Source organism: Mycteria americana, chromosome 11, assembly GCF_035582795.1.
Source record: "Mycteria americana isolate JAX WOST 10 ecotype Jacksonville Zoo and Gardens chromosome 11, USCA_MyAme_1.0, whole genome shotgun sequence".
NCBI lineage: Eukaryota > Metazoa > Chordata > Aves > Ciconiiformes > Ciconiidae > Mycteria > Mycteria americana.
The window spans coordinates 10,456,617-10,480,850 of record NC_134375.1 but is presented as its reverse complement, the minus strand read 5'-3'; the positions used below and the strand labels follow the sequence as shown (position 1 = coordinate 10,480,850).

At 40.7% G+C, this 24,234-nt stretch overlaps 1 protein-coding gene across 2 annotated transcripts in view; it reads right to left on the bottom strand.

Moving 5' to 3' along the window:
- The window catches only part of RAD18 (RAD18 E3 ubiquitin protein ligase), a 62,672-nt gene that overhangs the window by 9,683 nt on the left and 28,755 nt on the right, over positions 1-24,234 (bottom strand). For both annotated transcript variants that reach the window (XM_075514461.1, XM_075514459.1), the window contains exons 10-12: positions 20,155-20,289; positions 16,735-16,891; positions 4,190-4,252 (exon numbers count right to left, since the gene is read on the bottom strand). In XM_075514461.1, the coding sequence (XP_075370576.1) occupies positions 4,190-4,252; positions 16,735-16,891; positions 20,155-20,289 (355 nt within the window). The remainder of the gene's footprint in view (positions 1-4,189; positions 4,253-16,734; positions 16,892-20,154; positions 20,290-24,234) is intronic.

The following is a 24,234-nucleotide window of genomic DNA, read 5'->3' as shown; positions in this document are numbered from 1 at the left end:
CAAACGAACAAATGATTTTGCTATGGATACTATCATAACTAATGTTAACATCCATTACCGCTAGGTAGAAACACTCCATTAACAAACTCTAGTACTGTTTTCATTATTGACATTCCTATTCCTTCTTCCACTACAGAACATGTTTTTCCAACTCATGCAAGAAGCCACAGACGCCAGATCCTTAAGCCGCAGCATATCATCTCCTGTACTGCAGAAAACAATTCTGCCAATTGGCTTCTCTAGAATGGAGTTCAGGGAGTACAAAAAAAGAATATACAATAATTTGATTGTACCATCACCAAAATTAATTGCAAGTCACTGACTGCTGATAAAGAAACTATAGTCCACCATCTTCAAGTTTGGAGATGGCAGTCTCCAAAGATATAGAAAATATGACACGGAAAGTGAAGACTGTTAGCCTTGCCATTCACTTTTACAAAATTTCTCAAAAATACTTTTGAACTGCATGTTTTTAACATGTATGGTAGACTAGCTACTATGTACAAAATTAAAGCTAGTAATAAATAGAAGCCACATACTCCAGGCATTACATGGACAATTAAAATATCATCAGAAGTATGTTAAATATCCTCCTACAGGAAGCACAGAATCATCAAAACCTAAGTTTTCCCTCAATAAAAGAGGCTGCAATGAATTCTTACAGAAACTACTGAGGAAGTACACAGTTCCCCATGGTAATTAATTACAGTTCTACCATTAAGTGCAAGTTTGTTTTAAAAATGTATACCTCTTGTTACCATTCTTCATGCTAGCGCTGTTGCAGAACAATTCACTCCGTGGCTGTTATCTCTCGGCCTTCTCCTGAGCCCTGCACAAACGAGCAGAGCCCTGATGGCACGGAGCACCACAACATCCACCGGGTACGATTTCCAGCCCCATCCTCCACCACCATGCCAGAGCAGTCACTTTACATACTCAAAAGCTGAACTGACTGTGTACATTTTTATGCCAACATTTGCATCCTGGTAAAGGTCACTGGCTTTAAAAGCAAAAGCAGGCAAGCTCATCACGCCAACCAGCATCGGACACCCTTGCATCTTCACTCTCATCAGGTGAAGTAATTTTAACAGGTACAGTTTGGAAACTGGAAGCAGTTCCAACCAGAGGTTTTTAGGTTGCTATGAAGTCCCGGTTTGTCATGGATAAAGCAGGACGGTTGCTACCTCAGCCATGGGAACACAGACATTCGCATGGTCCTCTGCTGCCAGCCTCATGAACTGCCTCTCCACGCAGCGGATCACTGCGGGACAGACAAGTTTTCCATGCCAAGTTCCTTCTCCTAAGGCTAGCCAACAAAACTGCGTCTGGCAGTGTATGCCACGTGCAATTCTTCCACATAACCAGAAGATTGTGTCCCTGACCCCCACCTGCAAGCACAAGCAGGAATCAATTCCTCCAACAGACCTTCTCCTGAAAGCCTTCCCCTCTACACCCAGGGTTTCCAGCCCTCTCGGGTAAACACCCCAGTCCTGACAAAGGAAGCGCCTGTAATTTCCCTTACAGTTGGAGCTGACTATTGTTCTTCCTAAATCTAATCTCCTCCAAAAATGAAGCAGGTGTATTAATTCTACAATACTGATGTGGTATTTTATCCCAAACTGATTTTAAAAAAATTCCTTGAGACCTGACCAGGTGTATTTTTCCCATTCAAACATATAGTCAAGCAGACAAACAGCACAGATTGCATTATAATTTTAGAAAAATATATACAATTAATATCCTAACTCAGGGCCGGTACAGAAGTACAATGAAAGTAAAGCATTTATTAAAGAAATGAAAAATATTCTATTGGCTAGCCAGGAACAGCAATGCCACCCATTCCCTTCCAGGCAAACGTCTGCCAGCCCCATGGAAGGAGCCACGCTGCTCGCTCCTGGAGCACGTCCCAGCTGCGACCAGCCCTGGCCAGGCTAGCAAGGAGCTTCACAGGCTAGCAAGGAGCTGCAGCATGATCCTCCTCAGCAGGAGCTAGCACAGTCACGATGAGCAAGGAACCAGGACCACAGGAAACATGGCAAAAAGCACCTGTCCTGCAATCTAGACGTAGCCTCTAAGTGTTAGTAGACTATGAGAGATAAGAACGAGCTCAGAAGCATTTGCAGCAACTGATAAGAACGGACATTACCAAGCTCCATATATTCAGGAAGTTCCCAACTGCAAGCAAGAGGAAATCAAGAAACTTCTTCTAACTTCTTATGTCCCCATACTCATCTCCTCACTTCTGTCCAGCTATCATCCCTCCCTACCCCGGTTTCCCACCAAGTAAGTCAGAGGCAACTGTGGTAGCAACAGCAGCAGCAGCATCATGTGCATCCTGCCAAGGACAGAGATGCACATATGTGAGAACTGCTCTCGTGCAGCTGGCAGGGGCAGCTCTCAGTTGTCCTGGCTTCTTCACTCATCTCCAAACAGAAGAAGATGCACTCAAAGGGATAGACACCCATTTTCTCTATCTCTTGCTGTGCATTTTCATGCCTCAGGCATCTAATCAAGACAATGCAGGGAGCTGCAGGCTGCTGGCTGGCTCCCTCGCTTGCGAGCCCTCCAGCTCTCATTCCACCTTTCCTGTTTTGATCACAAGTCAGAGCCACAAATCCTTATGGATTGGCTTTCATTCAGCAGCCCAATTCCTAGCGATCCAATTCACTGAGAAATAGCCAGCCGAGATAAAATACTTCACAGGTAATTGATAATTACGCAATGAGGTGGTTACCAAGGACTTTAGATGATCCCTGATCTCATGGTCCCTGACCCCTGTTTACCAGGGCCACGCATAAATCTTGTAGCAGATCTAAAAACATCTGTGAAAGATAGCTGTGGCTGCTTACTCTTTGATAAATGGCAGCAGCACCAGCAGACCATCACCAGGGGAACAGGGACTAGCATCTGCAATACATATAACCAAGTACTTTTTACTTTACTGCCTGTCTCAACGAGTCACTTGCAGGTACTACAAAATAAAGTGCGCTTGTGAGTGTCCTTCCAGTAAACACTGCTCACCTTCCCAAAGTGATGCCTCCCTCTACAAGAAAGGCTTTATGATTATTTTCTGGTTTTCCAGTGGTGCACTCCCCATTGACCTCTGACGCCACTGTAAGCAAGGTCTTATCAGCGCTTCCATTAAAGCTCCTTAAAATCCATTAGATTATCTAAACACACATTTTAAGAGAGTTTCAAATGTTACTTCTGTCATTAATAATGAATTTTAAGAGCTGTCACAATGTATTGGCCGCATATGTATGTAATGGATAATAGACAAAATTGTGTCATAAATACTTCTTAAAAAGCAGACTAAGAGAATTAAATGCAATATGGTTCTCACCACACCCCTAAGATCAACTACCAAAGTGGACATATTTGAAGAGAGATCCCAGATCAAGCCAATTTCAACTGCAAGGGTAAACTGTACTACTTTTGCAGACTTCAACAGTCTTCATTCCTGTTTATTTGTATAATAACTACAAAGCTTTTCATCTGATCTAACACTACACTACTCCAAATTTCACTATAACTGCACACCTTCAGTGCCCCCATATATCCCTGTATTTCCTCTCCATCTTCATGTATTTCATTGGGTTACTTCAGGAATCTTTGGATCATTTCTTAGTATTTTGTTGTAAAACACCTTGCACAGCTAGACCCAAATTTTAAATATTATCACTATATAATAGAAGGAGGTTCTTAGTTTTAAGAAATACGATGTTAAGATTTTAAAAAACAAGAAAGTGCTCTTCTCTCTTCAAATAGAAGTAAATTGAAACAGATGCTGCCATTCCAGCACGTTCAACTTGACAGAGATGTAGGTGAGACTGACAACAATGTAACTTTAAATACAACAGAAAATCAGATTCTCTTAATTTTCCATAAAAATCAGGTCCCACATTATTTTTTTTTTTTCTTTTTAAAAATATATGTTCATACTCAAATATACCTTAGAACAATGATTTTTAACTAGTCATCTGCGGACCCTTGGAGCACCCAGGTATTATTTTCCAAGGATCCAAAAACACTGACCAAATTGTATCTCCCACAACTGCGGAAATTCACCAAGAACCTGACTTTTTAGATACATTTGCCTCTCCTGCACAAAACACATAGGATTCCACAAACTGGAAACTACTGACCTAAATCAGTCGCAAGGATTTTTCCACCCATATATTCTACTTACTTGTCGGAGGATGCTGAACATGTCTCAGGCCCTTGCAGATCTCTCAAAATGTCTGAACTGGAGCTGAAGGGGAAAATAAAACAGATGTAAATTATTTTAGCAACACCTACAGCAAAGTAGGGCTCTACTTAGCAAAGGCAGTAGAATCCGTAGATGAGGCAGACCCCTCCACTCAGCACTGGCAACGAGAAGGAATTTCAACCAACAAGAAGTAATTTCAACTAACAGCACAGGCCAGAAAGTTCTGGCTCTGCATCATGTAATTTTCAGAGTTATTACTGGGTCTCATTTTCATTATTTAACATACAAGACAATTCTCTCCGTTCATGTCTGCTTGCTGTAATTACAATAGCTTTATATTCAAAGGCACCAGACAATTTCTCTGGAGAGGATTTGCAAGATACTTCAGTGGGTAAAGTACAACGTTTCAAAGAGTAAAGGTGCTTTCAACCTCAAAACTCAAGGCTTAGGTGTAAGCTTACATTTTGACCATAACAAAAAAAAAGAATCAACATCAAAGAAAAAAAACCTTAACATTGAAATTGTTAGTGACAAAAATCCAAACTGCCAAGACTGTCGGCACACCCGGATAAAAGCCAAGTGAAACGTGCTTTGCCAGCCACCACAGTGACTCATCACCCGAACAGAGGTGGCTCATTTTGAGCTGCTTGAAGCAAGCTTTCCTTGTCACACCTATCTTCCGAGGAAAAGGCACAATCTACAAGAGAGACGAAAGCATACGCTACGCAGGGCCATAACAATCTCCAGCTGCTATCTGCCCCCAAAGTACAATGTTTTTGCTCTGTGGTTTGATCACATATTCTGAAAAGAATACAACTGACCGTTGAAAGACGTATTTCATAAAGCAATTTATTTCTTAATTAAAATAATTCATTTAAAACTTTAATGGATGCTTTTCTTAGACAAAGGAAAAAAAGCATCTCAGTACCTTGGATACTGCAAATTGAGGTGAATGAGGACTGAATCAAGCTAGATGCGTCACAACTTTTTTAAAAACCTGCTTGAAAAGATTATTTAGTTTTTCATCTTCACACATAATTTTACCTTCTAACATGACAAGGAAAATATTCTTTTCTAAGTCAGTATTTGTATACTTACCATACAGAACACAACAGGTCAAACTCAGTACCAGTGCTGGACAGGTGAGAAGCTTCAATGTAAAGGATTTAAGATGGTAACTCAAAAAGAACAAACGAAAGAACGAACGAATGAAAGAACGACCGACCCTACATCATGAGTTTTATGGCAATAAGCTACCAGCCTGGCTAACAACGGAATCGAGCAACTCCTGTCAATGCTCAGCAAGCCTTCAAGCTGTTGCAGCAGTAAGAGCCCAAAACGTCATCCCAGACTGCTTTTGTAAGAGCAAGAACATAAATGCATAAAATCTTTATGGTTTCTTTTAAACACTTAGGCCTATATGAAAATTATATGTATTTTTAAAGCTTTCCTAGTAGTGAAGAGTTATACAATGCTCACTGGACTAGAGGCTAAGCACCCATCTGCAAAGCTGAAGAACGGCTCCCATTGCGGAAATGAGGGGTTCACATCAGCTCCTAAAGGAACCTGTCTAACGGATCTCCTCGAGGCACTAACGCGACACAGTTGCTTACCAGCCGTGCCCTCAGCAACGATGGAGCAGAATTCTGCTTGCTACACTTGTATTTCACAGTAGTCACAGAGGCTACTTAAATCAGGGTGTTATTAAATTCAGCTATCACTACTGCACCAACACTGGAAGAATCCATGCGTGTGTAGATATATGCACGCACGTCCATACACACACACACATATTTAATGAACTACAAGTATGAGCTCCGTGACGTCAGACCGACCTCTTCACATGCTCAAAGTTAAAAAATGCCCAAACAACTACACAGATGATTTCAGCCTGTATTTTAAATAATAAGAAAATTTTGTCAAATTTCAATAAAATCTGAATTAAGTGAACAGAGTACTCTGGTCAATTCTTGATAAATAGCTTTTATTGAAGGTTCAGGCTCCGTGATATAAACCATTGCAAAGTTCTCAAGTATATGCCAAATTGCAGGGTTGCAGAAATCAACTAACAAGTTGGAAAATGTTGTTTTCTGGAAACTATTTTTCCAAAAGACGCCTGGCAGCTCAAACAGTCTGTACGTTATTGCAGAAATTACATAACAAACTATGTTACACAAAGAGTTGGGAGATTTTTGTGTAAACCATGGCACAGCAGTTGGATACCAGTTCTATTGGATTTACTTTAAAGGTTTTACAACAAAGTTAATCCCCTGTTTGTTAGAAGACAGGAGACATAAATTGTAAAAATACATCCCCAAAGTCATAACTTTATACACGGATATCAGTGTGTTTATATGTTTGTTCAAAACACATGTTAAGGAAAACAGCCCAGGAATACTCACTCTCACAGGACAGATTCCAGCATGGCCCAGCAGAGTCCTGATAATACGGACAATTGCTGAAGTTTACAAACGGCGTTTCTGCCAAAAAAACCTTTCAACAAAGAACACGTCTCATACTAGAGAGGTCATCTTTGTATAGAAGGCCCACGTAGTGATTTCACTGGGCACTTCTCAAAGGTGGAGCCACATTTGCAGTCCCTGGGACAAAGGCAGCCAAAAGCTGCTGACCGCCTGTTTCAGCCCCCGCACCCCTCCCAGAGCAGGTACCACGCTCTGCTGCCCGCTTTTGCCATTTCAGTATCATTTTTGCTGGATGAAGACCACTTTGTGCAAACGTACGGTAAACAGCACTCCTTACCAAGAAGTACAGATGACTGTCTTTGCACTACCTCTGTTGGAGAGTTACAAATTAAAAGTAAGAACTGTTTTGTACACAACTTCCATATCCCAGGTGCAGGACAGAAGTCTAACATCTTAGCTCATTACCTACTTCACAGATTTTCGAGAACAGGAGTCAGGAGTTCACCGAAACACTTAATATTCATAACGTATTGCATCATTAGAGAGAAGATAATAATTCAAACAGGAGAAGGAATTTAAACCCAAATAATGTCATCGGGCAGCTGACAAGGCTCAGGGTGCGCTAGGAATGATTTGGGCACACCCCAGTCATTCACAGAGAGCCCTCTGGGTACAACATCCATGTTAGGCAGCCAGCAGACGAGCATGTCGAGCTGCTCCTGCTCAGCCATACAGCTTCTCACGGTTGCCCTGGGCTCTCCTGACCACACACAGGCTCTCGGTGGCTCCCGGTCCCCCTGCCCGCTGTGCCAGCACAGCCTGCACTGCGGGTTCTCCGCGCCCGTGGCTCAACCCCAGTGCCTCTCACCAGCCTGCATCTCTCCCAGAGGCACCAGCCAGCATGTCCTCGCAGCAGGAACAGAGCATCGCTTCCACTGCCTGAACATGCCCTAAATTGAGCTAGGATTCAGCCTCAGAGATCTCCACACCCTCAGTGTAATGCATTAGAAAACACCAGCTCCCAGGACGCACTGGGAGACTAGGAATCACATGCAAACATCCTTCTTTTTTTTTTTTTAGCTTTTCCTAAATAGATTAATAAATGGCATGCAACTTTTATAAGGTGGCGGGATTTTTTTCATCCATTAATATTTTGTCTCCTCCTGTTGCTTGTTCTCCCCTCTGAAGTGAGGTTCATCAGATGTTACTGTGGCAGTAACTGTAGAATCACCAACAGGATTTCACGGGAGGAAAACACTACCAGATTAGATTAGAGAAAACTTTAACACATGCACATTTAGTCATAAAGATAAAAAGGAAAAAGATAGCAAAAATATACACAAAGCACTAGTGCCATATGGAAAAAAGTATTTTGAAACAAAATGGATTTAAAAGTTTTGCATGCAATTTTAGAAACTCTTCAAATGATTCTCCAGGAACTTCCATGAACTGCTGAATAAATCTGTCAAATTAAAACACATTACCCAACAGAGCAGTTTTAATATGGAAATGAAGTCAGCTGAAATTAAAAGCAGTGACTGCATTTATAGGGAAAAACGTTTTATCCCTGCATCAATTATCACTGCCGCTGCTTACAATAACTGGAAGAGGAGCAGGCACAGCCCAAACCCCAGCCCCATGCGCCAGCGCTGGGGTGGAGGCAAAGAAGCCCTGGGCCACAGTCAGCGGAAGGAAGAGGGTCACTGTACCTTCCCAATTGCTCCTCAGAGCATGAGGTAATGCAAGTGTCCGCTGGATCCGTTACAATTAACTGCACTCCTCTTCCCATAGCCTGGGCTCAGGCAACTGTTTAAATTTCTTATTTCGGCACCAAATCTAATATGAAATGTTCAAATGAAAAACATGGTAAAACATGCTGTAAAAACAATGGTGGATAGGGAAAGTTTTGAAGTCCAGCATTTTTTTTACTCTCAAAATTGTAAGTCTGTCAAGAAGTCATTTTCGGTACACAAACTGGGTGACCAAGGAATGAGTTTTTATTATACTTCTAAATCCTACCCCAGTGTTCCAGTTACATTAAAAAAAAGGGGGGGGGGGGACGACGAGGGGCTATTTGTGTGCTTTTAGTCCCCTAAAATAGCAAAAGAACAGGTTTGATGCCTGAACACGATGTACTTCCTTGCCTTGAAAAATGTAGCGTTATTATCATTTATCACCATGTTTGTCACAAGCAAAACAATAAAAGTGAAAAAATTTGGCTAACACTCAGAACAATAATGCAAGTTCATAATTTGCATGTGTAATTCACAGCCTATGCCTACCACATTATTTTAAAACTGACCTCAAAATGTACCAGAGTGGGTTACTACCTTAGCCTATACGTGTAGATGTGAACTGGCCATCAGCTCAAGAGTAATCAGAGCCCCCCAGTAAACCAAATCAACTCTTACGCTGTAATTGCATTGAGAGACCGAGGATTTATATACACAACGGTACAAGACCAAGCTGCAGGGCTGTGAACTTTCCAGCTGTAGCTAAAAAGCCCTTTGTTTCAGAATTTCTTCAAACAATCCATTGTTCCAAGGCAGGCACTCAACGAAATAGTTCTCTGCATCTAGTCTCTCTCAAACATCAATTTCTTTTACAAAGACTGAGCAATTGCTTGATTTTGAGTTGAAGTAATTATATACTTTTTTTCCACATGCAGGGGAAAAAAATTGTTTGCAAATTAAAAAACTCCTTAAATATGCCAGACAGTTGAAAAACAATTATCAAAAAACATTTTCAACTAAGCAAAAGAAATTTTGACCACCAACTGAATTCATATTTTAAGATAATTCTTTTTTTTTCCCCTGAAGAAAACTCCTAAGCTCTTCTTATCATTGAATGGATTCACTCAAACTGAAGAAAATGAATTAAATAAAAAAAGAAACAGCTACCTCATTATGTATGTTGTTTCTATAAATTTTAGCCTAGGGGGCCCACAGAGATCACAGAATTTAGAATAGTTTTGTTCATTTCTTCAGTATTTTCTGCCTGTTCAATACCCCATAGATATCTACCTATACTGGGGCCAGACAAAGCAAAACACATCTTCAGACTTTATTCAGACTCCGAATCCAAGACAATTTCCCACAAGAGGTTTTCTGTCCTTTTCTTTAATAAAGGTCATTATTCTATCCTAAGATTTTACATATCAGTTCCAGATGAATACATTTTTATAGCAAAACCATTGAAGTTCTGAAACTTAACTGCTCAAGATGCAACAGGCTGACAGAGCAGGTGACAGGGTGAGAAGAGGTTTCGTTTCCTGGACTTGTTCATGTCTCCAGGTTGAGAAAAGTGCAGCTCCAATGATTCGGGCAATTCCCCAGCTCTGCCTCACTTTTCTGCAGGATTAGTTTCTTCTGGGCACGTATAGATAATCAACCAAGAGTAAACTATTCCTTTCTTGACCATCATTTGGATTTTACTCCCCCGCCTTTTTTTTTTTTTTTTTTTTTTTAAGATAAACACACTACCTCAAAATAGAGAGGAAAAAGCTGACGTAAGTGTGAATAACATGTCTCATTCTAAAAATGAAAGGAGTAAATGTCTCTTTGAATTTGTTTATTTTAAGGCAGATTAAGTTCCTTCTTGGCTTCATGGTGGACAGCCAGTGTCCTTTAATCAGTCCATCTTGCTGTGCATTATGTACTTAGCTCTGGCACGTGCATTGCGCATTTTTTTCATCAGTGCTGGCATGAGAAATGAGCTACAGGCTGTCTCATTTTATGAGCATCATTTGAAGGTGAATGTCCAGTTGCAAGAAGTGAGGGAAAATAGTTTTCTCCAGCTTGTAATCCTGCTTCCACTTTGACCTGCCAGTGATAAATGTTATGAGCTTGCTGCTGGAGTGCCCATAAGTCCTGTGTAATGTCCAAGATAAACTGTTTACCACAAAGACTTCCCTGGCTTCCCAGTACCCCCTCTTCAAACCATGCACTCCTGGCACCACTGAGCATGGCTTCATCTTCCTGTCTTTGGAGGACAGCAGGTTTGCCAGCCTTGGACCTGCCCCAGGATTCCCCATGGAGGGCTCTTGTCTATACTAAACCTTACATAGGTTCAACGGTTTCACTGTTTTTCTTGACTCTTTCCAGGCTTTCTTGGCTTTCAGCGGCCTCCTCTGCAGCTCGAGAACACGCCTTTGAGGCTCTGCGTTCAGGAAAGGAAAAGATCTGCTGGATCTCTCTTAACTGCTTTTCTTGGGAGTCTGGCAACAGTTGGGACATCATGCAGGCTAAACCACTGGAGAGCACTGGTGGACTATCACTTCTGTTTTCAGGGCTCAAAGATGTCCAAACCCCATGGCTCTGAACTAGGGACTGATGTCCTTCTGGATACATGCCATATATAATCACTTTCATAGAATCATAGAATGGTTTGGGTTGGAAGGGACCTTAAAGATCATCTAGTTCCACCTCCCCTGCCATGAGCAGGGACACCTTCCACTAGACCAGGTTGCTCAAAGGCCCCATCCAGCCTGGCCTTGAACACTTCCAGGGATGGGGCATCCACAGCTTCTCTGGGCAACCCGTGCCAGTGCCTCACCACCCTCATAGTGAAGAACTTCTTCCTTATATCTAATCTAAATCTACCCTCTTTCAGTTTAAAGCCATTACCCCTTGTCCTATCACTACATGCCCTTGTAAAACGTCTCTCTCCAGCTTTCTTGTAGGTCCCCTTCAGGTACTGGAAGGCTGCTGTAAGGTCTCCCCGGAGCATTTGTTTTGGTGTTTACCTGTTATGCACATTTTGCTTTCTTGGTGGAATCATCAATTTATGAAAAGACCAAAACATGTTTGGGTCAATGCTATAACCTCCATGCATGGCCTGTATCTTTTTTCCAGCAGGTGTAAAATTTTTATTTTCCTCAATTAAAGTATCAACTATTGAATAATATCAGTACATCAGTGATTCTTGTACAATGTATGAATTTCTAATATTGACCAACTGCTCCCTTAGCAAATATTGATATGAGATTGACAAAAGGCAGATGTTCTTATGAAGGATAAAACATAAGAATCATTAATTTACTTGCAGCATCTTTTTACAGAGCAAACATTTCAACTCTCCGACTTCAAGCTTGTTTTGTGATATTCTATATGCTGCTCAAAATCCTAATTTTCTTTTACTCCATCATAATATCAGCCCTCCATTTAGAAGTGCTCTCTTCATAAAAACACAGCATGCAGATTTGGACTTCCAAACATATTTCAAGTTTTGACATTTCAATGTGAAAAATGCTTACCCTTGTCAAAGGATATCCTCTTATTATCAGAAATAAAATGCAAGCCTCAGAAAATCATGCCTTGGTACAATAGCACAATGCTACTTAAACCCTCAAAATCTAAATCATTCTTTTTTGATTTGTGCTATATTTATTTCACTACCCTTAAGGAAACATTAACCCCATAGTAACCCCAGAGAGTACCAAAATACATCACTTGCTTTCATGCAGTTTATATGACTATACCTACTTTTTACAATCTCTGAAAATCTTGCCATAATTCTGGTCCATTTTAATTACCAGAAATGTGTAAGCAGCGTACTGGGAGTATGAGCCACAGTTCAACGTACACCTGGCACTTTTATACCTACCTGATTCCTGGCAAACTGAAAGAGAGCGGCAAGAAACCTGTAGTCCAAAGCTAGTCTGTAGACATGGCAGAACCTGACATGTCTCAACAGGCCAAACAAAGACCTGGGTATTGCACTGGGACATCAGACCTGCTATTTTTTCAGAGTAGCTATCAGGAACAGAAACAGTAAAGGCAAAAAGCACATCTAATTATTTTTCATAAGCGTTCCCCCACATCAGTATTTGGAGACGCGTGACCCCTGTAACCTTTGTTTCCCAGAAAACACAGAAAAACGCACCAGAGCGTTCTTCAGAAAGGTACGGTTTGGCACAAGGAACACTGTGGTCAAACGAGAGGGGCCTTCCCTGCATCACAAGGGATCATGTGCCACTTTAGCTAAGCTTTCGCTGTATTATTATTGCTGTTTTCACCTCTTCTTGAGCAGCAGTATTAAAACAGGGGTTTGGATGTAAAGTATGAGAATCTACAGTGTGTAGATTCGGCATGCTCCAGAGCCCAAGTGCCAAGCAGCTGAGTCTAATACACAATATAACGGGAGGGGGAAAAAAACAAAACAAAAAAACCCCAAACAAAACAACCCACCACTTTTTTGAACTTCTTGACCAGCGCAGTAGCTAGCTTTTAAGGTTAAGCAAACTGCCCTATATTTAAAGAAAAATAAATAAAAAAACACCACACATACAAACCAGGGGATACGCAGAAAGTAGGAAAGTGAAGAGAAAATCCCAGAGAGATTCTGAAAAAACAATTCCGTGCAGACTCTTGTAATTCTGTTCCTGTTCCACAGGAGCTGAATTTAAGAGCAAACCAGAGGGAGCTATTAAGCATGGGTTTTTTTAAAAGAAGGTCCAAATACCTGTGATGCATACCCACTGGTCTGTACAACTGAGAGATTCTGTGTTTGATTCAAGAAGTCTATGGAAATATTTCATTTGGAGAGAGTGAATGCATAAAAAGAAGGAATAAACAACTCTGCCTTGAGCAAGACATAATGCAAACAAATGCACTTCCCAACAAAATTTGCCAACTCGGGTCACGAAAGCACGTTCAGATCATTAGTAACTGCCACATGCTAATACCCTTTAGCAAACTTTCTTACAGTCTCTTAGACACACTGTCATTCAGACTTTAAGTTGATATACACAAGCCTGCAGACAGAAAAAGGTAAAGAATAAAAGTTTAACTTTGATGTCAAAGGCCATGGGGAGAATCATTCATAACGTCATTCACGCACCAAATTGGCAGCAAAACAGAGATTTAATGATACCTTGGATGAGCTAATACAAGCCCTTTCTAACTCCCAGAACTCACTCTGTAAGATTAAAATTCCAAATTTTCCAAGGCCCTTAATGCCAAAGGGTTAATTTGCAATTAAAAAAAAAAAAATTAAGTAAAATAGGGAAGAACAGGAACACCTCATTTCAATTCTGGATGAAGAGCCAAGGTGAGGGCATTTATTTTGTGGAACTAAAATAACAATCAGAGCTCTAGGGCAACCGCAACAGCTGGCGCCGTGAGGATGAAGCAGCTCCATCTATCATCTGTACACCTGTCAAACGTGACATCGGGCACAGATCTGCAATAGCTGGCCTTGCACTAGCCCTGGGGGAGAGCTTCTGCCTGGGACCCTGCCCGCCACCACTACACAAACCAAGTGTCAGGTTCCTGCTGCCACGTGCTTCCCCAGAATGGCCTGCCAGCAGCAGAGCAGCCATGGCCCAAGCCACAAACTGGAAAGCTGGGGCTTCAGGCACATAAAACCAGTCTCTGGCACAAAGCCACAGGGCCAGTTTCTTCCCTTCTAAGTGAACAGTGAAGAGTCGTTTTCCCTGGCCCATTTCATCTTTCAGTACAGATCCTGAGTGGAGCAGCTTCAAGAAGAGGAGACTGTCACAACCCAGAACAGTGCAAGCCTGCTAGGGCCTTTTAAGGGGGTACACCTCCTCCTCCAGTTTAGGGCTTAGTTCTTCATCCATTTCTAACAGGGCTCCTAGTGCTTAAAATCAGGAGGGCTCTGGCTGTGACTCACAAGGCAGCACTGCTAAGCCAGGCACCTCACACTGCCAAGGGCAGACTTCGAAGACACTCTGACCTGTGGTGTCCACGGGTAAGTCCTTACAACTCACGGCTCAGCATGCTGCTTCACACAAAGCTAATCCTGAAGCCCTTAATTCTTCTTAGCTCTTAATTCTTCTAAGATTTAAGAGGAAAGGTTGAGAGAGCTGGGACCGTTTAGCCTTCAGAAGAGAAGGCTCAAGGGGATCTTATCAACGTTTAGCAATACCTGATGGGAGGGAGCGAAGACAACAGTCTATTCTCAGTGGTATCCAGTGACAGAATAAGAGACAACGGGCACAAACTGAAACACAGGAAGTTCCCTCGAAACATGAGAAAAAGCCTTTGTACTGTGGGGGTGGTCAAACACTGCAGCAGGTTGCCCAGAGAAGGTATGGAGTCTCCATCCCTGGAGATATTAAAACCCAACTGGACAAGGTCCTGAGCAGCCTGCTCCAGCTGACCCTGCTCTGTGCGGGTTTGGACTGGATGATCTCTGGGGGTCGCCCAGCCTCTGTGATTCAGCGTGTCCTACCGAGATCTGTGGATTCTGCTCTGAAGACCAGAGACCTGAAAATAAGATACTCAAATAGCCGGTATTACAATGTGCAAGCCTCTTCATGAGTCCAGGGCACTGGACCCTATTTTAAAAGTGAAGAAATTACTGAGGTAGCCGTTACCTACATCACAGGGAAGGAAAAACTATCATCATTTGCATGACATCCTGAGAAACACAGATAAAGCTAGTACATCAGGAATCTTAATAGGTTTGTTACACATTAAACAGCAAATACAATGATATGCTACGTTTATCAATTTTACAGTAACAATTCAGGCAGAAAGACACATACGCTAAAGAGGGGAAAGGCCACCGGGAGGGGAACATCTTTATTGGTATATAATGCAAGTTTGAAGCCAAACAAAAATGTAATGATATTTTGAAACAGCAACAAAGACCCTTCCCGTGTAAGTGATGTGCCCAGCCAGCATATTGTTGTTTACAGACAAGTATTTACTATATGCTCCCATTTAGTTGAAGTAAATGGAAACAGGCAGCAAAACCTGATCACATAAAACAAAGACATTTAACTTCTGATGCTGTCTAATCCCCCAAGTTGATCTCCTCTTTCCTATGTCTTCCTAGGCTTTCACTCACCGTTTAGTATTTACCTCTGTGAAAGGCAACATCTTTAACGCCCATGCTGAGTTTTAAAAACTCTTTGTGAACCCAAATGAATTTAGAAAAATTTGGTTTTGCTAAACTTCTCAACAACTAAATTGTTCTTTTAATAAATTATGATGAATCCAAGCACTATATTATTCTTAATATTTGCAGAACAAGGAGGAAGAGGCACATACTATGGGTGTAATGGGTGGGAAATTAAGAAATGTTACTCCTAGCTCAGCTGTTGACCTTCAGCTACTTCCTCCGATTATCTCCCACTTCTAAACACAGGAAACCTTTTTCTTCTTCATAAGGCAGACCTGCAAAGGGTACCTTCTCCTCTCATTTGTGTTCTCAACAAGATAGCGAGATTATTATCAAGATTAGCTTTCTTACTTTTAGACACATATGAAAAACCAGTTATTTGGTATTTGTTTTCAATTACTTTTTCTCCTTTCCTCCAGAAACTGGGGCCACAGCAACCAGTATTGCAAAAGGGTGTTTATCTAAGTATTCATTGTCATCATCTTTGACAACCAATGCAGTAGTAGATAGCAAATTATGATCTGTGAAGTAAATATCTTAAACAGAGGTAAACACTACCTTCAAAAGCTAGATAGATCTTATCAGCAATAACAGCTGAGTCTCCAATAAAATTATCACTGAACTATCAAAAGCATAAAATCTTACATTATTTATAAAGCTTTCCTTGAACCTTCATTTTCTGAAACCAGATCAGGCAATTTCAGGAAGCAAAACTAAGTGCATGAAGAAAGAAAAGTGAATAGCTGTCAGGACTTCAAGGTTCAGTGGCATTCTACCACTGACAGCAAATAATGGGTCATTTAAACTCTGTTTCTTACAGCAATACTCAACTTAAAGAACTATTAAAAGACTTAGGCTGTATCAATTTTTGGACCTCTCTAAATAAAAGCTCAAACAGAAGGGAAGATGACGCAGCAGAAGAGAAAAACCAAACGTTCTCCTGGTTCCACAGACATTCCACTCACTGTTTCTGTATCAAAAGGAACATTTACACTATCATCCCTCTATCAAGTAATTACAAAACTATTCAGTGAATTCTGAATGTACTTCAGCTCCATCCCCCAAGCAACTGAACAGCCAGAAACATGGAGGAGAATGAATCGGTAACCACAGCTTAGGAACCCCTCCTATGAAGTAGGATACATATATTGCTCAAGGTTACTGGCAAAGGTTTTCCATGTTTGGTCTAATCTAGTACAAACCAGGGAGAAGAGATTCTTCTTCACTGACCTGCTTGTTGATCCAGATGACAGTGAAAATGCAGGAGAGACTGATCTCTGGCCTTCCTCCAAGGAATGAGATTCACTTCTTTTGCCATCGGGAGTTTCTGTTTTGAGTATCTGGGCTTTTCCAAGGACGACAGCTGGGTGATGCTCTTCCTTATGTTCTACCAAGAAGAAAGGCAGAGATTAGCAAGAATGACAAAGCAAAATACTATTGTTTAAATTTCTGCAGCCTGGAGATAGATTTTAAGAAAAAAAGGAATTTGTAAATATTTAAATACCAATGCCTCATTCCCACTTACTTGCTTCCCAAAACTCTCACAGTTTCAAAGGTTTAATTTCTTTTCCTGCATAGTAAAAAAAAATCCCACTCTCTAAGAACCAGAGACTGAAACAGAAACGTTTCATTGGTATGAGTTTCAAACACAAACAAGGAGAGAAATAAAGGGTAAGGATAATGGTCACATTTCATAAGATGAAACTTTATTTCAGAAATTAGCAAACACTTAATGGGACAGCACTGTTCTCTGCTTCTTGCTACCAATTCACTTCATCCACTGCATGAGACAGCCTGATAGCTTTAAAGTTTTACAGATCAAGTTAATAGGCTTGTTTTCAGTAAGAGACGCATTACGATTTACTTCCTTATGCATCTAAGAAAGACAATGTCAATCTAGATAACTGACATTTCCATTTTTAATAGGAAAAATAATTTCTAGACAACACATATCAGACAAATTGTAAAACTATTCCATTATTTTTGTGTCAAGTGTTTTTATCTATAAAAAGATGAACAGTCCTCTGAAAAGATACCTTCTACCTATCCAAAGAGAAAGCAAATATAGACTAGAAAGTATGGTATGTAAAGATAAACTACTCTTATGCCATACCCACAAATATTTTCAAATGAGTTGTTTAACTAGAAAGTTGCACGGGACATTAAAACCATACTGAGACTCTTCTCATTAATAATCCTTACCATGGCCGTTCACAGAAGTGTTCTGAGCTATATTCCTGCTCAAACCACTTTGACTTTTCTACCCCTGCAGAAGTGGTTTTGACAGAAATGGCCGAACAGAACTGTAATTAGAGTGTGGAAGAGCTATACAATCTTTGAATTGGGCTACAGTTTGCCCTTTCCCTTCTGCTAAAATGTATAATTAAATATCAGGAGCATATTTTTGTCTGTTGAAAACAACCGGCAGATTACAGTGAGTCAGTTGTCCAACTAATGACACATAACTCAGAAATTAACAGGTTAAAAATAGCAAAAGCCCTGTGCAATAACACAACCCAGAGGAGGTGTATCACAAATATTTATCAAATTCTTATGGTGCTTCCCCTTACGCAAAGCAAAAACCTATGTTTAAAAGTTATAAAATTAAAGACTGGAAGTCGAACATTTTAAGTTTAAAGATGCAAAACAAGACGATGTAAATCAGGAAGGGATGATTACAACATCACCAAAAACAGAGCGAGATTTTCAGTGAGGTTTAAATTACATCAACCAATACTACAGTAGAGGGCAACAAGAGACATGAAGGTTTTAAAGAAAAAAAAGTATGTTTTAATTCTTCTTCCACTAATTTAATTCTTCTTCCACTACTTCCATCAGAATCCGAATAAAGTGGGTAAGGAATGCATATGAAACCTTTGCTCTTCTCAGCAGTTATGCTTTCGAATGGCAATGCATCAGACCACTGCTGGTTTTCTTTCTTTCACGTATGATAATTTCCAGTTTAATAAAAAGGTAATTGCTGTTAATAAGGAACACTGATGAAACAGGCTTTAGGCATTTTTTCCTTCACCCATAAATCTTCTTTTTGTTTTGTTTTTTAAATGGTTTACAAACAGTCAACCAGGTGCAGATGTTTGGCATAAAACTAGAAACTGAAATTTCAAAGATTATTGAACGCTCAGTGCACAAAAAGTGTAATGAATATTTTGCAGGTTTGTCAGAACCAGACGAGGTGGTATCGTGTACTTAAGTCAACACGATACAGGTTGATACACCTGACATAAGTTATTTTCTACCTGAGCACTCTTTTGGAAAAACTATATGGCTTTATTTCAGCTTCTCAAAGTCTGCGGTTCAGTGCACAAAGAAAAAGCTTACACAGACATAGAAACCCAGTAATTCACAGTAGACGATCTCTCCACAGAGCATAGCTAGAAATTAATATTTCAAAGTCTGTGATCCCATTATCTAATAACAAATTGCTTCTGTCTCTGCTATAGAAGATGAACATCACTGTAAATCATGTCAAACAAGATAAACTTCATCCTCAAGATTCCTTAATTTTTACCCTTCACATGGAAAGGATTATGCATTGCATCAAGGTCTGCATGAAACGATAAGGATAAAATTCATACTATTATATTGGTATTTTCATTTAATTTTATTCTTGAGAGTTCTGCTAGAGGAGACAGCGCAGGAGACAGCTGAAGATTAGTTCAGCTCAACTCAAGAGAGTAGGGATTTGTGAGAGCTGATGCAAACTAAACTGCCATATTTTCCCAAGGATAGAGACAACAGCGCATCCAATTCTGGTCAATGGAATTCTCTCCAAAATTCAGTATCTTGAGTAGATTATGACTCCATAAGTTATATTAGGTTGAGGAACGCTCTTCTAAAACACACATTCAAAGATATACGTACACTGCCAAAGCAACCAATAACATAAAACAAATGAGACTGAACAAGGCTACAGGGAACAAGTTAAAAGCACACATGGGTATTTCTTTGTTGTGGGTAGTGAGGATAACAAACATATGATGGATGTTGTTCCGAACTCATAAAGAACTGAGTAACTGCAGTCGTGCATTCCCACTTTTCACTATGTTGAAGTATATAAACACAAAATGAAGGAAATTAAAAAAAAAAAAAAAAAGAGGCAACATACGTATAAACAGCCTAAAAGAAGCCCAAGTATTTTATTGCTTCAACCTCAGGACAAATAAATACGTGTTCCAATCCACACAAACATCTTTGCAGTTCCCAATTACCGACTCCCTATCATATTAATGATACAGAAAAGCTGAAACCCAGCAAGCAATACCCATGATCACCTTCATTTCAAAGATGCCGATTGTCACATGCCCACTCTCAGCAACTTCAGTAGATTTGGACTGGAACCTAAGATCCCATTTCAACCAGCTAATTAAAATATGCATCTAAATAAAGCACATCTATACACAATCCCACTAAAATCAAACAAATCATGTATTTATTACGGGTTGTGCTTATGTATCACACTAAAATCAATGGCAGTCAATCTTTTTAGGGTCTGTTTGATTTTTAGGCTTTTTTTCCCCCCTTAAGGACTGTAGGAGAAGAATAATGGGAGGAAGGAACATTTCTTTGGGAAATCCCCCCACTTATTAGTGTGGATCGAAGAGGGGGACTATATTAAACAACATTACTAACCTGTGGCCACTGGCGATTCTTTGACAGTGACTTCTTCTTTGTTTTCAGCACTTTCTGTTTTCCTCTTACCACTTTTTGTCCACCGATTATTTACTTGATCCACCAAAAATTGAAATTCACTTCTGTGTTTGTTTCCTGAAACATAACAGTGCATTACTGATTATTGCCACAGGACTCTTAAGGTATGCCATAAACAGTAAAAAGGATGTCAACAGAAATAAACACAAAATACTGAATTAAAAACATTTTTGTTACAGCAAATGAAAACCAACTCATCGCTGCAATATGTTTCATATTCTATTAGTGATCCAAATCTGTGCCTATGCTTTTACAGAGTTACCCAGTAGTCAAGAACACTTGCACAGATGAAAACTTAATTTTTGCACAGCAGATCTGTGTTTGTTTCTTCTTTATATTACCTGTCTTCTTTCCCTAAACTTGTTAAGTATTGCAATTACCATTGTGACAACATTTAATATTGTAGTCATAGCACCAAGCCTGTCAGAGTTCAAGGAGCATCCAGATGATGCTCTTAGTCGTATGGTTTAGTTCTAGGCAGTCCTGCAAGGAGCACTCTGCTAGAGAGAAAGAGTAAAATCACAACTACCCTGTGAATTGCTTTAAAGTTGCTTTGGGTTTTTCCCCCCATTTCTGCAGTAAAGCAATGTTGAAAGCCTTTGTGTCATGCTTATTATACTGTTTTGATTCAAATCCTCTAAATCACAGTTAATTGCTCTTTGGCATACTCTTTGCACTTTCAATCACTTAGTATGTTTTAAGCAATCCTCTGGTATTCAGTCAAAGCAATGTTATTTTTTTAATCTAGATATTTCAAATTCTTTACTCAGAGGCTGGGAAAATACCTGGTCTCCTCAGACAGACAACGCGGATTACCTAACCTTCACTGGGCATGAAGGGAACACGTTGTTTTCCCTGCAGAACACACCAACTTCTATATGACTGTATATGACTGTAGCTACCCACAGCTAGTATAGCATGAAAAGCTATCAGTCCATATGCATGGCTTTATATTGTATGTTATAGTGAAGGCAGCAAACATGAACTTCCTTTATTTGGAATGACTTCCAACAAAAAGTCACTCTGAGAAACAGATTTGTCCTTTTGAGACAAATAAAGTATTTCAGCTAAAACCTTTAGCCTAATTTTTAGCCTACGGAAAAAGCATTCAAAACGTTTTCCACGTCAGAGGCAGGAAGGCCCGATGTACATCCAAAATGTCCTTGGGGCAAGGCAACTGTTTGTAACGGCAGGAGAAGGTGAAGCACACACAACCCTTCCTCTGGGCTCCGTACTGCCTCTCCCAACAGTGTCCAGACAACCAGCTCGTGGAGACTTCAGAGGTCCAACACACAATAAAATCCCAGCTCCCAGCTGGAGTATTTTCTGATCCATCCTTGCAGGGAGCAGGACGCCGCGCAGTGACAGGGGACCACCACGCTCCCTCCTCCGCCGACAGCAGAAGGCCGGCAGCACACGCATGCCATCTGCAAGGAAAGCTTCCCAGCAATCGGGACACAGCAATGGGCTAAATAAAGCAGCTCCCAAGAAAAGAGTACACCTCGTCTTATACACATCACTGCGCACACGCAGTCCTTTTTCTTTCTTTGCACACACAGAACTGAATGTTGTTTAAAGTCTCTGCTCTGTAAAAGCCACACACACGCTGCCCAAGTTACACTTGCAGGAAAGACTAAGATAAACCCCAGCAGAGAGATGGGCAGAAAAGTGAACGAGAATCCTCAGAACAAACGCCGAGGGCTAGCGATGGGCAAACTGGGCCACCTGCCACCCAGCCTGCAGGCTCTGCAGAGCTGGCCCATCCTGCCGCACGCAGCCAGCCCGCCCGGGCACCCCCTTGCACTGGGGGTGCACCCACAAGCTTCACACACAAGTGCCGAGAGCAACGTCTAACTCATGACAGCAAAGCAAACGTCCTGGTGGATCGGGGTACTCGGAAATCAACTTCGAGCCCAGCTGAAACAAAGAACTCCCTCATAACTTTTCTGGTTTGTTTGTTTTTGTTTTCTTTTTTGAAATCAGTCTCTGAACTACCTTCTTTTTCCTCTGCGGGGTAAGGAGAGGCAGGAACAACCCCGACCTTCCCCGCCGCTGCAGTGCGGGCACTCCCCGGGTTTCCAACCCACATCTCCCCATCACCCCACGCTCCTCTGCATGCACGGGCCATTCTCCACCTTCTTCCATTCCTGCTCCCCACACTCCCCCATCCCTCCTGGTCCTGGCTCGACAGTGGGGTCTGGCTTGCCCCGCGGACAGCCCTGACCTCCTCCTCAACCACGACACACCTTCTCACAGCACCGCTTGGCCTCAGCATCCTGCTCGGCACTGCCAGGGCACCTGACACCAGCCCAGGGCGTGTGCGGCGGTGGAGACAGGGTGGTCCAGCGCCTCGAGGAGCAGACACCCCTTGCCGAGTACTGCGTGGGGTACAGCACATTTAAATAATCGCTGCAGCTAACCCGGATCTACATCCTGCTGCTGTGACAGGAAAGAGGAAAAGCCAAGATAAAATCATCTCAAGTTCTGCCCCACAGAAGGAAACAGATTTAAAACCAACTCCTTCTCCCTGTGTAGCTGAAAACGCCACATAAGGTCAACAACTCCTTTAATAAAAAGAAAGTTCTTATCCCAGATGCTTGTCTTTCGCTGCACATTCATTACATAATTCCTTTGGCACTTCAGTTTTTCCAGTATTACTATTTTTTGTTGGTTTGTTTTATGGTGTAACTACAAAGCTTTTCAAGTAAAAAAGAAATGTCCTGGCAAAGCAAGGCACTATTCAGATACACTGTAAATCACCACTGCGCTGAAACAACATACCATGCACATTTCATAAAACTACAGGCATTTCAATAATAAAACAACCGCAAATATAACTACAAATATTTAAAACACAAAACATAAATCAGTAAGCCTCTGAATAACATTGCAAATGAAAGAGCAACAGAATAAATTTTTTTTTTTAACAAATGTATTTCTTTTCCTGTAGATTGTTTTTTAACTCTTTAAATAGAAGCCTGACCATGAAAAAAGCAGAATGAGGTTGACACAGGGTTGAGGGTGTCACTGAGTTCTCGAGGAGCGGACAGAAACTACTGCAGGGGACAGTGTATTTAATTGCACCTTCCAGGCACAGACTCTGGGGGCTGCTCAAGCAGAGCTCCCAGCTAGTGTATAAACCAGCCTCAGGTTCATCAAGCCAAAATATTAATTGGTATTTCAAAAACACTTCACACACAAAAAAGGCAAAAAAAATACCAACAGTGTAATTTGCAATTTGCCAAGAGCATAGGAAATTGTAAAGAAGAGAAGGCGGCCAAAAAAAGGGTTTTATCACAGCTATTTTATCTTGCTTTTCAACAAGGCTGTTACATAGCTCCACTGTGTTGTGTGTTTCATATGGAAATACAGAACAAGAAGTATATGGTTGGGTTTTTTATTCAGAACTTATGCCAGAGTTAATTAATCCATTAATTCAGCTGTGAATTAGGGACCTAGGGTGCAAATGTTGTAAATTAAAGGGAAAAAAACCCATCATTGTATAATAAAGCTTTTTATAGTCCATCTGTGCTACAGTGAAAAAAAGGTATTTGATAAAAGTTCTTTTAATTTCTAACTGTCTTCTAATTTTAATGTCAATTCTTTTTTCATGCTTATGATTTCTTCCCTATTGCTTTTATGAGAAATAATTTGCTGACACTAGTTAACATTTACCTCTTTGGTCATCACTTTTTATTAATTTTAAAACCATATGTTCCCTTTAAAATATTTTTCTAACTTCTCTTTTTTCCTCTCTCTCTCTGTTTTTTGGGGTTTTTTTTTGTTTTTTGGTTTTTTTTTAAGACTTTTAAATGTTCAGTTAAGCTGCCTGAGGCTAATTTATTCACTTGGTGGTCTTGATAATTTTGAAACTGTATAGACATATAAACTCAATAAAATATCTGGTTTTGGAAAATTGAGACAGCACTTAATATCTTCTTCTTCTAAAACGTGTACAACAGATCAAGAAAATAAAAGGAGGGGCCAGCAACACCAGTCCCC